Here is a 14,181-nt window from a genome sequence, read left to right on the forward strand (position 1 = left end):
TTAGAATTTCAAAATCTATAAATTTAAACACATATTTGGAACTTTAATCGATTTCAAATCAAAATTTTTTAATTTAATTAAAAAGTTGTAGATTGTATTGAGATATGCCATGTCGGCGTCGTCACCGTATTTATTTGCCCAAATGTGCAAATGCCCACCTTTCTTTTCTATTAAAAATACGTATTCCCTCTACGAAGGCGTATTAGCGTATGGTCCACCTGTCAGTCTCTAGTGCCACCCCGTTCACAGTCCCAGCTTAGATCCAAGCTCTTACGGTCTTACCCAAGCGAACACCACGGCTCGTCGCAGTCGTCTTCCTCCCCACGCGAGGCGAGGCCAGATCCAACCTGCCGCGGCCGACCACCGCCATGGCTCCCACTGTCCCTTCGGCGGCGAAGTCCGCCTCTCCTTCCCAACCCTCCGGGTTTGCCACTGCCCCCCGCTCCGCCACCCAAAACCTCCCTCCTCCCGAACCCTAAACTAACCAGGCAATTGGCGACTCTGTGAGTGCAGGAAGAGCGAGGTGGCGGATCTGAAGCAGCAGCTGCGGCAGCTGGCCGGGAGCCGCGCTCCCGATGCGGACGACCAGCGCCGTGATGTCTTCAAAAGGGTGATCTCCTGCATGACGGCCGGCATCGACGTGTCGGCCGCGTTCGGGGAGATGGTGCTCTGCTCCGCCACCTCCGACGTCGTAACCAAGAAGATGTGCTATCTCTACGTAGGCGCCCACGCGCGCGCGCACCCGGACCTAGCCCTCCTCACCATCAACTTCCTCCAGCGGGACTGCCGTGATCAGGACCCCACCATCCGCGGCCTCGCGCTCCGCAGCCTCTGCTCCCTCCGTGTCTCCAACCTTGTCGAGTATCTCGTCACGCCACTCACTACCGGGCTGAAGGACCCCAGCGCCTACGTCCGGATGATCGCTGCTGTTGGCGCTGCCAAGTTGTATCACATATCTGCCACCGCCTGCATTGATGCTGACCTTCCTGCTTCGCTCAAGGCGCTCATGCTCTCCGATCCAGACGCACAGGTGAAGTACCCTGCCACGAACTGCTTGGTGAAGCTATGCAGCAATCGTATCACATTATTGCTAATTTGTTTCAGTGACCGCAACCACAAGTTAATTGAACAATTGTTGAATTGTCACCAAAAAATGAACCTTTTGCATTCTGTGGATTGAACATGGAGCTCGAAATATGTGTTCGATGCACACAGAGCGAATCCCAACTCTGATTGAGTTTAGGCACTGCATGCCAATGGTAGCTGATAAAATTGGGGGCACCATGTAGCTGTCTGGTTTACAGCTTGCTTGATTACATAGATGAATGAAAGTGGCTACTGTGGCTGCATATTCATGATTATTCCCTTAACAACAAAACTACTGTAATCTGCTTTTTTTTTTGGCTATATTGGCTGTTTTGCACGTTTCAGTCACCTACAGTTTTGTGGTTAATTGGTTATAAAGTATTGAGTGAACACCAATTTTCTTCTTGGCTTTTGCTTAGATTGTCTGATGACATCATTCAGACTGAAATTTCAGCCTCTCTTGTATATAACCTGTTCTTTTAGTTTTGCATGACAATTTAACCTGCAACATCATAAACTCTAATTGCATGACAATTTAACCTTGTGATGTTTGTACAATACCTGCAAGTTGTTAAATATGAGTGTGAATTTGAAATTCACTGCTTCTACTTGTTTTTGTGTATAGCAGAAGCTATATGCAGGAGACTTTTGAGTTTTCCTGATCAGAATCAAATTTACAAATCCATTGTTATTCATTTCTGGTCTGGGAAGGGCAGGCCTGGTGCAGTGGTGAGAGCTGTCTCACTGAGTCACCAGGTCGCGGGTTCGAAGCAGCCTCTCCGCAGATTTTGCGGGGGGAAGGCTTGCCTCGGTTTTTCCCTTCCCCAGACCCCACTCATGTGGGAGCCTCCGGCACTGGGTCTGCCCCCATTGTTATTCATTTCTGGAACATCAAAACTCAGTAGCTGAAATGAGCTTATGTAGTTATGTTTGTGGTGTGGCTTCTGTTAAAAGGCGTTTCAGCTATGAACCTGCAAGTATTTTATTATTCTGATCGATTGCAGTTGGTGCTTTGGTTCAACTGATTAATGATGGGCCCAATCCATTGTTGTTCATTTCTGGAACATCAAAACTCAGTTGCTTAAATGAGCTTCTGTTTGTCGCGTGACTTCCATTAAAAGGCTGTTTTGTAAGTTCTGTGTTTCAGCTATGAGCCTGTGAGGTATTTTATTATTCTGAACGATTGCAGTTGGTGCTTTGGTTCAACTGATGAATGATTGGATGCTATCTTGTTGAATACTGTGCTTTTCTGAGATAAGCTGATTATATCGGTGACTTGCAGGTAGTTGCCAATTGCCTACATGCATTGCAGGAGATCTGGACCCTAGAAGCTGCTAACTCAGAGGCAGCAGCAAGAGAGATTGAGACATTGTATAGCAAGCCAGTGGTATTTTACCTGTTAAACAAGTGAGTTTCAACCTGGCTTTGGAGCCTTTTCTGTTAAATAACCCCAATGTGAATTTTCTTGAGTTCTCTATTTTTATGTGCAGGATCAAAGAATTCAGTGAATGGGCACAGTGCATTGTTCTTGAGTTGGCATCAAAGTTCCTTCCATCTGATAATAACGAAATATTTGACATAATGAATCTGTTGGAGGATAGACTTCAGCATGCAAATGGAGCTGTTGTTTTGGCAACAATTAAAGTTTTTCTCCATTTGACAATGTCTATGACTGATGTTCATCAACAGGTGCACATGTTACTCCCAGAGACGTGGTTTGGATCATGTTGCATTATTGCTATTGCTTCTCAGAAGCATTTAATTCTTTCTTGTTCTGGATATGAGATTTAAGTATATGAGCACCTTTTTAGGAGGCATAAAACAAAATCTTACTTGAATTAAGATCCCATAACAGACTAGCAGAGGACATCACAAATTCACAACAACCGCAAAATTGGTCTCTAGATGAGTCGTAGCCTTCTTACATTTATGTTATGATATGCAATCAATACGATGAATGTGCCATTTCGAATGTCTGTTAGCTGTAGATATGCTGTTATTTGGAAGTTAATGTAGCTGAATATTTTCTTAATTCCGTGGACACTTTATTTCTTTGGATTTCTCATGTTTATGGGTTAATTTTTGTCTTATTTTTGTGTTTGATTTATCTCATTGGCCTTTGGTGGAAGATCCATCTAATCTCTTTTAGCTCCTCTGTTTTAGGTTTACGAACGTATTAAAGCACCCTTGCTTACTCTGGTGGGTGCTGGCAGTCCTGAACAGTCATACTCTGTGCTATGCCATCTACATCTTCTGGTGATGCGTGCTCCAATGTTATTTTCCTCAGACTATAAAAGCTTCTACTGCCAATTTAGTGATCCTTCATATGTGAAGAAGTTGAAACTTGAGATGTTGACTGCTATAGCAAATGAAAGCAACACATATGAGATTGGTATTTGCCAGATATCCTATTTCCAACTATAATTTGATATGTTTTTACTCATTAATTACCATTATTTAAAAAAAAAATACTTTGCATGTTTCTTCCCACCAGTCACTGAACTGTGTGAATACGCTGGAAATGTTGATGTACCAATTGCAAGAGAGTCTATCCGGGCAGTTGGAAAAATAGCACTGCAGCAGTATGATGTTAATGCCATTGTGGACAGGCTCCTACAGTTTCTTGAAATGGATAAGGATTATGTGACTGCTGAAACTCTAGTAAGTGTTTGTAATGCTAGTTAGTGACCTTTACTCATGATCTAGTCTAGCAGGATTACGATTTACAATCTTGATGTTTCTGATTAAAAACTAAAATGCAGGTCTTGGTGAAAGATCTTCTCAGAAAATATCCTCAATGGAGCCATGATTGTATAGCTGTTGTTGGAAATATCAGCAGCAAAAACATTCAGGAGCCAAAAGGAAAAGCAGCTCTCATATGGATGTTGGGAGAATATTCACAAGACATGCATGATGCTCCATACATCCTTGAAAGTCTTGTTGAAAACTGGGATGAAGAGCACTCTCCTGAGGTACCAACATGTTCTTATTTTGTGTTGTTTATCTTATCCAGTAGTTGACCAATGTTTGAAAAAACGCAATTAAACGCTCGCCTAGGCGCGCTTAAGTGCTGAACGGAGCCCCAGCGCCTCGCCTAGGCCATAGGCGTCAAATTAAACGCCAGCCAGTGGGCAAATGGCATGGAATCAGAGGAAATTAGGAGGAAGGCAAGCTAGCGCATGCAGAGGTGAGCGGCAGGAGCATGTGCGAGCACGGTGGGCAGCAGTGCATGAAGAAACAGAGATCTTCTTGCGCCGTGGCCACGGCCGCCACCTCCGCATCTTGCGTTGGTGCCAGCAGCAATGAGAATCTCGAGCACCAACACCTCCTCAAGTAGCCACCGGTGCAGCATGGCCTTGTGACCCCACACGCATCTCCCTGGTGCTCCTAGACCTTGCGGCTTTGCGGGCTGAGACCTTGGGGCTGTGCGGGAGGAGACCTGCGGCTGCGGGCGTGCGGCTACCTGGGAGGGAGACGGAGGGGAATAGAATGGGAGTGGATAAGGCTGGGGGGTAGGGTTTTTAATGGGCCTGGGCCAAGAGAAATACTACTGCTGGCTTTGCTTGGCCTGTTGTAACAAGGCTAGACGTGATGCAGTAATGCACTTAAGCACAGCCTGGCAACAAAAAAGAAAAAAAAGCACAAATGTTTAATCACGTTTTATCTCCACTTAAACGTCCTAGGCGCTAATCAGTGGCCTAGTGCCTAGCGCCTTTTGAAACCTTGTAGTTTACTATGTTGTCCCATATTTTACGTGCTATAATCTGCTCCAGTACCCAATTTTCTTACATTTTGTACTAGGTTAACAAAGTTGCTAAAACTATTGTCCATATAGCAAGGAAAAATAATGATCTTATACTTTTTTCTTATGCATGCATTGGAAGTTTGTTGTTCATAGTACTCTAGTAAAAGATAAGTACGGTTTTTGGCTGTGGGCAGTCAACCATTTCAAATTTTGACTTTGATTATGAATTACTTTTTGTGTGTTGAGTTTGTATATTTGGAAATGATACTAGTATTTGTCTTGAAAAGTAGTTGTATACTATAATTTTGCCATACTGAATATAATACACCATTAGATTAGTTGTCAAAGTTGTTTTAGGGGACTGTGCTGATGTCCAAGATTGCACTTATTTTTAACTGAGAGTACATACATGACTGACAATTTTGTGTCCCAAAATCAGTAACAGTAGCATACACATTTAAGACACGGGAGAACGTTTAATTACAACTGAAATTTTCTAATTGGTGGAATGCAAGTTTTGGTATCATGTATGAAAACCATTTACTTCCTGCTACACACTGAAATTGAGGATGATTTTGTTGCCCTTATCTGAACTTTCATCTCGAGCCGTGTAGGATTACCCTGATGTTAGTGTAGAATTCCATGCATCTGCTTTAGATTTTTTATGGGGTGCCCCTATCCATTAGCTACTCATTCTTGAGCTCCACTTAACTTTTCTATTGATTCTGTATCTTGAAGGTTCGCTTGCATCTCCTGACAGCAGTGATGAAATGTTTCTTTAAAAGACCTCCAGAGACACAAAAGGCACTAGGAGCTACATTAGCAGCTGGTCTATCTGACACCCACCAGGTCAGGATTTGTTTGAGTTTCTGCTATAAAAGATGCATTATGCATCACCACTTGTGAAAAGATTTTGATCTGGCTAGACCTCACATCTGTTGCAGGATGTTCATGACAGAGCGCTTTTCTACTATAGGCTTTTGCAATACAATCCTAATGTAGCAGAACGTGTAGTAAACCCTCCCAAACAAGCTGTCTCTGTATTTGCAGATACACAGAGCAGTGAAATCAAAGATCGGATATTTGATGAGTTCAACAGTCTATCAGTTGTATATCAGAAGGTATGCGAATTAATCTGATCTGAACTATTGCTAAAAATTTTACATATGGAGACCTTTACTTGCTATTTTATATGATTCTGATTATCATATAGGGTGTGTTTGGTTGCCCGCATATGGGTGTATGCATAGTTCTCGTGTTTCGATGGCTGCATTGGGACTAATGCAGCATTAAACAATACAAAATGGGGCCTAGAGGCTGCATTGCCTAGTACGCAAAATTTGGCCAGGCTGTGGAGTGCAGGCTTGCATAAGCTAGGGGGCCCATGGAATTGGACCCTCACCTCCCTACCTCCTGAGCCCCAGTTTGCACGAGATGCAGGCTGTTGTGCTGCTACCAAGCACACCGCCGCTGTTGCCCTGCCAGTTTTGCGCTTCTTGTACCATCGGTGAGGTGGGAGGTATCATCTCCCTAGAAGGCCTAGATAGGGCGATGCGGTGAGGCGTCACTGGGATCTTGAGCGCCAGAGGCCCCGTTGGAATCTCGAGGGATGCTGGCCACCACCACGGCACTAGCCACACTTCTGTCTCGGTGCTGTACAGAAGCCCCCCTGACCCACTTGACTTTGGTATTGGCAGTCAGCTCGGCCTCTGCATCAGAGATCCAGGCCTTCACCTTCACCTCCGTGTTCATGCCAAGCTCGTCAGCCACCTTCCTGCTCCGTTCCTTGCCCTGCACAGCTGACCAGAGCTTGCTACTCAGCTCATAGATCTCATTGATGCCAGTGAACTTGAGGGTTGGTGTCCCTGACGCTCTACTGCTGTTGTGCCTGCGTGGCAGGCTTGGCAACGAAATGACATCAAGCTTGACATACTTGAGCGTGATCTTGTCCTGATTTGTTATCTCCTTGGTCTGGTTCTTGCCTGGTGTGCTCTAGAACTCGTTGAGCATGAGTCTTTTCTTTCTGTTTATTTGGGGTCCTTGGTTTGGAAATCGCCATTGCGGGTGTGAGGAGGCAGCAATGGTCTTCTTGTTTGGTCTTGAGGGACTGGAGGTGGGACGGAGGTAACAGATTTTACTCGTACCATGAAAATAAGGAGACTATGGGCCTGTTTGCTTTGCACCCAGGCAAAGCTGCCTGGCGCGAGCGCAGCTCCCAGGCGTCCAATTTCGGGCGCCTGGGGCCAGCTGCTCGCCTGGGAGGCCACGAAGCAAACAGCCCCTATATGCAATAAAATGCAGGCAATCAAACACGATCTTGCACAGTGCAAAATGTTCTATGGAATCAACTGAACACCAGCACTCTGCGATAGTTTATGCTGGTTTAGGGTATCCTGCATTGGGCCTAATGCAGTCTAGGAGGGATGCAAGCAACCAAACGCACCCATAAATTATGCTAATGGGCCTTGTGATTTCCACTTTTAAATTCATTGGCCATCATGGTGCAACTTTTACTTTAGTACCCTTTGCTTTCAAGTTGCCTTCCCTTTCAGTGATGACTGTACTTTAATTAATGTTTTGACATAGCAACAAATAGTTCAGTTCTATAATAGATTATTTATTTACTTTTGACTAACTCCAATAACTGGTAGGGGGAGATTTAAATGTAGGGCTTTGCTGAATACTAATTGGCTTGTGGATTTTGGTTAACTATTGATCTGTATTGTTCTCAATGATTTTGTTAAATGGGTGGTTGATTTCGAGCACTATCAACTTGCCTCCTGGCAGATTATGAATTCTTTAGTAAGTTCCATGATATATTGTCTTTGGTTTTCCTAAAAAAAGATGATGATTTTGAATGAAAGAACTGTATGAAAGGTTGGTAACATTGTATTTTTAGCTAATACATCATACAAGAGATTAAGTGCTGTCTTCAACTGTAAAGGCAGTTGTAGGTCCATGATAAGCACTTCTGCAGGCCCTTGCTTGAGGTAAATTGAATTAAGCGACTCAAATAGAGTTCATGCCTTTGCTATGTATTGGTATCGTGTGGCGATATTCTGTCATGCAAAAACAGTAAAACACATTCCTTTTATGTCTGGAGTAATTTTTTTTCCACATTTCTTTGATGTGCACTTAATGCAATTTACAAATGTGGAGCTGACAGTAGCATGTGTTCATAGCAAGGCATCTATTCAAAGTTTGCATAAAAGGTACTAACACCTATGTATTTGGCAGCCATCGTATATGTTTACAGATAAGGAGCATCGTGGACCATTTGAGTACTCAGAGGATCTTACAAGCTTGACTGTTGGGGCAGATGATCCAGAAAATGTAATTTCTGCCCAAAGATATCAAGAAAATGATAATGATCTTTTGCTAAGTACTTCAGATAAAGAGGACAATGGTACGAGAGCCAGCAATGGTTCTTCCACCTCTACATACAATGCTCCTTCCGATTTGATTAGCCCTTCTTTGATAAGCTCTCAAACACCAGCTGAAACTTCACTAATAAATACTGGTGGGCCGACATATTCCTCACAATCAAACTTCAGTCTCGATGACCTTCTTGGCCTTGGCGTTACTGAAGCTCCTGCTCCACCACCACCAGCACTGACCCTTAACTCGAAGCCTGTGCTAGATCCTGGTACGTTCCAGAGGAAATGGGGCCAGCTAGCATTGGCGCTGTCTCAGGTATGCCTACTATTAGGTTTTTGTCAATGCATTTTCTGATTACAAGCAGAGCAACATACGCCACATAGCCTTTTCACATCTTGGTCGATTTTCTTACAGTTTTTGCAAAGTAGCCCACTAAATGAGATTTTTTGTTTGTTTGTTTGTTTGTTTTGTTTTGTTACGGTTGTCTAATATATTTGTTTCTGACAGAGAGTATGTAACTAGAAGTCTGTTCCAATTCATGGCCTCTGAACAGTGATTTTGCTTGATTCAGGGTCATGATTTAGCGAAGTGGTCTAATGAATTTAAACCCTGAGTGCCATGGTTGTCTAGGGCGTATCTTACCTTGAAATTTATCTCCCAATATGTTCTGAGCTATGTTTTTTTCCATTCTGATCTGTACTGTGTTTCGTTGACAGGGATGTTCTTTGAGTCCACAAGGAGCAGCATCATTGATGAATCCCCAATCACTCATCCGTCATATGCAAAGCAATTACATCCAATGCATTGCTTCAGGTGGTCAACCTCCGAACTACAAGTTCTTTTTCTATGCTCAGAAAGATGGGGCTACTGCTTTCTTCCTTGTTGAATGTATTGTCAACACAGCATCAGCAAAGGTGCAGCTCAAAATTAAGGCTGATGATGGGACTGCTGCTGAGGCATTCTCGACTTTGTTTCAGTCAGCCTTGTCCGAATTTGGGCTTTCTTGATCCTGAGTATTGTCTGAGCGATTCAGTGGTCCACAGTTTTTTCTGGCTTTCACAGTTTGCCACCACTCTGCTGCCTAAGCTTGTCCAGTGCTTGATCAATCTATTGGAGAATCAGAGTAGAAGGTGCAATTCGAGGGCATAGCAATATATTATTATTAATAGATTCAGCATGAGAGCACTGGAGTTTTGCGGAGGAAAATCTTATTTGTATTATTTGGGTGAACTGTGCATTTGTACATGACTACATGTCACCCAGATAAATAGCTGGGTTATTTAGGATTTGTACTAGTTTTGATGCTTTGGTCTCTTCTGGAGGGCCTTCGTTTTCTTGAAGGATGTAGAAACAACACACAAACACCCCCTTTCATGTATGCTATTTACCTTTATTTCTTGCACAGATGATCAATAAAGATGTTTCTTCCATTTTGATTCTCATTAACAAGTACTCGCATGTTCAGTCATCGGCCCTGTTAGGTTTACCCTATATCCGGCTTGTTCGGCTTCTATTTTTAGCCGGAATAATATTTTTCTCTCATAATATTTCAGTCAGAACAGTGTTTTTCACGTTCAGCAGCCGAACGGGGCCTGCCTCAGTTAAGTTCTCTTAGTTTTGACAGTTTCTATAGAAAATAGCAAATGCACTATCATGACATCTCGACCCCGTTCGCTGGTCTGAAACTTGGCTGAAACGGGCTGAAAAACACTGTTTCCGGCTGAATTGTTGTGAGAAAAAAACACTGTTCTGGCTGAAAAAAGAAGCCGAACAAGCCATTTTTAAGAAGCGAACGGGCCCCTCATTGAAAGTAACAATAATTTGATGTTGTGGCTGTTAGTGCATTGCGGATTTTCCGTGCATTGCTATCAAAGTTGCTAGTAGAATGGCGTAATTTTTGCTGCTACTCTTCTATAAACTGTAACGGCAAAGCACTCTAAGCTCTAGTTTCAAACCGAACCGGTCTGCATGTGCACCTCATAACTTACGTGTAGCAAATATACCGCAAATTTTGTTACACTTGTTTTGAGATTTGAATTTGCCCAAATAAACAAAGCAAAACATGTGTCTGGGAGACACATCCACCACCTCTTGTTGGCAATTGGCAATGCCAATTGTGATCAATGAACACTCATTATGATCAATGAATACTCCTACGCTTTCTGCTATGAACGCTTTCTTTCTGATATGAAAGTGAGGCAACCAAAATTCACAATCACAGCGAACATGAACTGAGTTATGAATCACATAAGTCAGATGTCAGATTCCATAAGACCAACCATACAAAACATCAGCACAAGCCAGAGGGGAAAAAAAAGCACACACAGATGAAAACCGATATAGTTCATACCCTCATATTCATAGCAGATCACATAACCACGAGATTTTGATCCGATCTATAAAAGACACATCCGCCAATACGAAATTATTAAACCATCATCATCATAGAAAAAGCCTTCAAATTCGCCCACAAAGCATGAGCCGCCTTCTTCAACTCGATCTCGGACATATCAAAGCAACTAAAGTACCAGCTACAAACTACTATATAAAAGCAGACGGACGGACCGACCGCATCCGGGCCGGCCTTGTCGGGGAGATCCCATCCCATCAGACGGGGGAGAGGAGCTGGAAGACGGAGGGCTTGGGGTCGGAGTTCATGCCGATGACGATGACGAGCGGGATGAAGCCGTAGTGCGCCACCACCTTGGCCTTCTTCATCGTCCACGTTGTCCACTCCTTCACGAGCCGCACCGTGGTCGCCGCCGCGGTGGCGTCCTCGTCGGCGGCGGCGCCCTTCTTCCCGCCCTTGCCATTGGGCTTCGACTTCAGCGACGGACGCGACGCCATGGCGAATCCTCCCCCGAACTGCTGGATCCGAACGCGGCGAGCAAAACCCTAGGGAGGCTGCTGAGGCGTTTGTGGATTGTTTGATCTGAGTGGATGGTTGATGGAATGGTGCGGAGCCCTCCTTATAATATTGGTTGGTTAGTGGGCTATTGGCCCACTTATGGATCACTTTGCAGGCCTGACTGTCCCTGAAATATTGGGCTGAGCTTTAATAAATGAAAATGAGTGATCATATGTTGCTAGTGGGCTGGACATTCTGGGCTCGTTTCTAGTGGGCCAATCCAATAGCAGAGTCTTTCTTATCTTTGAGATGCCGAACGATCTCTATCTACGATTTCTGCACCAAAAGCGGGCTAACGGATAGGGCCACGTCGTCCGTTAGCTCACTGGCCATCTGATCTGGCGAACCAGCGATGCCGACCGTCCGATCAACATCTTCACGGGTCTCGACCACGGTCTTCCCTTCACCAGCCCGAGGTTCGACGGCGCCCGGGTCGTTTTGCTCTGCGCCTCTGCCACAAGGCCGCCGGACGTTGTAGGAGGGCAGCGGCGGCACGGGGTGGTTTGCTGGCACACGAGGGAGGGTCGAGCAGCCTGTCCGCGGATTCCGCGCGCGACCGCCCGTCTACGTGGCCCCCACATCCCTACGCCGCGTTCGCAGGCCCGAGGACCTGCGCGGCCCGTGCTCCGCCGCGTCACAGCCCCGCGCACCGTAATGCATGTCCTCGCCGCCGCTCCACCGTGCAGCAGCCTGTCAGCGGCTCCTGGCGCCGCCCCCACCTCGCTACAATGGAGACGGATTGGGCTCTACCCCAAATCCAGCCTAACGCCGCCGGCATGTGCTTCGGGTCCGACATGTGCTCTGGCTCCCGGGCCCGGCTAGGCGCGTGTGCAACTCGTGCGCCGCCTCTCCGAGACGAGAGCTGGCCGAGCGCAGCTGTGACGCGGCTACCACATGCTCTGCTCTGCGTCTGCTGCTAGCTTGATGATGTCACCATGACATCATGACTATGCCATATACACATAGAAATTTCATAGAATATACAGTTAAAAAGATCATGCTAGTAGTTGCATAAAAATTAATACTCCTACATTGCTGAACAATCTCAATGTGTAGATAGTAGTCTCTCCTCGCCCGGCGGCCTGACAAAACTGAAACAAAAATGGTGGGGCTTCAGATGCCTTTCTTTCTTTCCATTTTTTTCTTTCCCTGTGTGATGGTAGCCAGTTATATTGATTTCAGAGAAAAATGGACTTTTCCCATGCAACATTGTTGTGCAATATTACTAAAGTCATCTATCTATCTATATATATATATTATAAGAACTTTAAATTTGTCTATGATTACTGTTCATCCGCTGCTCCACAAGACGCGGGACCACTGTGGATCAGCAGTACCGGGTACCGGGTCAACGATTAACAGTGCTCAGATCCGTGATGAACAGTGATCAACCCAATAAAGAACAGTACCACCCCTTTATGGCACAGTGCACACCCGTCCTATCTTTTTTTTTCCCACCCTCCTTCCCACGTGAAGCGTGGGCACCCACGCTAGTTTTAGTAATGCTCCTGCAATCTAGCGCAAGTGAAGAATCAAAATAGTCGCACTCCAGCGAGCTGCTTAACTAAAAAGACAAACAATCAATAAACCACTTCGCAAGGTTAGCACCTCATTATGAAATGTCAAAGAGCATCAGATCAAACTCATGCTGGCAACAGTTTTGTGATTGATCATAGCATGTTCTCACCTGAAAGTACTGGTAATAGAAAAGACATATCTGTTTGGTAATTCATTTAATTGCTTAATTCCAGGAATGGAAGACTCAAATTATGTAGAACTAATATGGACATTATTTTGGTTTTACTCCGGTTAATAGTTAGTACAATGCACAAAGGACTAAGGAGGTCCCCAGCTTACTGCTCTGAATAAAAAAGACTAAAAAAAACACCAAACTCCTTCATCGGGCATGCATAGATTTAGCCAAAAACCTAAATAGTGACTACATGTTGCCTCATCATGTTTTTGTCCCAGGTGGGCATTTGTTCAAAGACATAAGGCATTCTCTATTCATTTGAGACAAATTTCTAGAGCATAAGACAATCTTTTAATTCGCATGCTGGTTTCTTACTGATTCATCAGGAGCATTTGTCCATCTAACCATGTATGTATGAACCCTTAAGCACTGACCACTAAAATCTATTTAGTTTCTGTTGTCACATATTGGAGCAACATTTAACTCCAGTCCTGGTAACTGTTACATCAGCTGTGACATCTATTTATTGTTCATTGTAAGTCGTGAGAAGAAATCTTGTTAAACTACAAGTACAATAAATCATACTAAAGCTCATGGATTCAGTCTTCTTCAATCTTATATTGCTCCTTCATTTTTTAAATAACTCAAGAAGATATCTAACAACCTTGAGCTTTAATTTCTATTGAGCTTCAAAACTTTATCGTTTAACCATAGACCAATAAAATGGCATGGGTCATCAAAGATGGCGTGGCAAGGCGGCGCCCAGGTTTTCAAGTGATTACATGTTTGAGAGCCGACAAAGAAAAATCCGATCTTCGAGAGACTTTGTGACGTGATGAGTGACCATATGTTTTTTTTATTGAAAAAGAAAAAAAAGATGACCCATACGACGAGCACGGCAGCAATGTCGCTATCAATCGTTGAACACTGTTGTATATGCTTTTCCGCATATCCCTCTCGCCTCTGCTAAGCCGTGCGCTAAGATTGATAGAAGACGAAGAGCTATGGGGCAAGCACTTTCACGAGTCGTCGTTGCCATGATGCGATCTATTAATGGTCAATTTAAATTTGTTTACAAAAATAAAGGCCATGCTAAACTGCATATATCTATATAATATATATATATATATATATATATATATATATATATATATATATATATATATATATATATATATATATATATATATATATATATATATAGAACTACTATCCTGTAGCTGGCTACAGAATAACTTATTCTGTAGCCACTTTGAGTTACGATAATTACTATGTTATTTTACAAGATTATAGTACTCCTTACTATGGTAAATATCCCCATGTGTTATAGTAACCCAACTATCGTAAATATGTATTTATATTATGGTAAAT

The 14,181-nt window shown here is 43.8% G+C and overlaps 2 protein-coding genes across 2 annotated transcripts; one reads left to right on the forward strand and one right to left on the reverse strand.

The window, feature by feature from the left end:
• Positions 1 to 279: 279 nt before the first annotated feature.
• LOC136456260 (beta-adaptin-like protein A) lies at positions 280 to 9,639 on the forward strand. The gene is made up of 11 exons (XM_066456064.1): positions 280 to 424; positions 514 to 1,030; positions 2,369 to 2,493; positions 2,577 to 2,775; positions 3,250 to 3,478; positions 3,581 to 3,747; positions 3,849 to 4,058; positions 5,570 to 5,680; positions 5,776 to 5,952; positions 8,069 to 8,524; positions 8,926 to 9,639. The coding sequence occupies exons 1-11, from the start codon at positions 369 to 371 to the stop codon at positions 9,214 to 9,216; spliced, it is 2,538 nt and encodes an 845-aa protein (XP_066312161.1). The 5' UTR covers positions 280 to 368; the 3' UTR covers positions 9,217 to 9,639.
• Positions 9,640 to 10,537: 898 nt separating this feature from the next.
• Positions 10,538 to 11,149, reverse strand: LOC136458534 (mitochondrial import receptor subunit TOM7-1-like). Its single transcript, XM_066458483.1, has one exon. It carries the CDS (start codon positions 11,054 to 11,056, stop codon positions 10,817 to 10,819), a length of 240 nt encoding a protein of 79 aa, XP_066314580.1. The 5' UTR covers positions 11,057 to 11,149; the 3' UTR covers positions 10,538 to 10,816.
• Between the last annotated feature and the right edge of the window lie 3,032 nt (positions 11,150 to 14,181).

Source organism: Miscanthus floridulus, chromosome 6, assembly GCF_019320115.1.
Source record: "Miscanthus floridulus cultivar M001 chromosome 6, ASM1932011v1, whole genome shotgun sequence".
NCBI classification, from domain to species: domain Eukaryota; kingdom Viridiplantae; phylum Streptophyta; class Magnoliopsida; order Poales; family Poaceae; genus Miscanthus; species Miscanthus floridulus.

Coding starts and splice junctions, on each gene's coding strand:
- LOC136456260 (XM_066456064.1), top strand. CDS start 369: ATGGCTCCCACTGTCCCTTCGGCGGCGAAGTCCGCCTCTCCTTCCCAA. Junction 4,059..5,569: donor ATGAAGAGCACTCTCCTGAG/GTACCAACATGT, acceptor TGTATCTTGAAG/GTTCGCTTGCATCTCCTGAC. Junction 5,681..5,775: donor GTCTATCTGACACCCACCAG/GTCAGGATTTGT, acceptor CATCTGTTGCAG/GATGTTCATGACAGAGCGCT.
- LOC136458534 (XM_066458483.1), bottom strand. CDS start 11,056: ATGGCGTCGCGTCCGTCGCTGAAGTCGAAGCCCAATGGCAAGGGCGGG.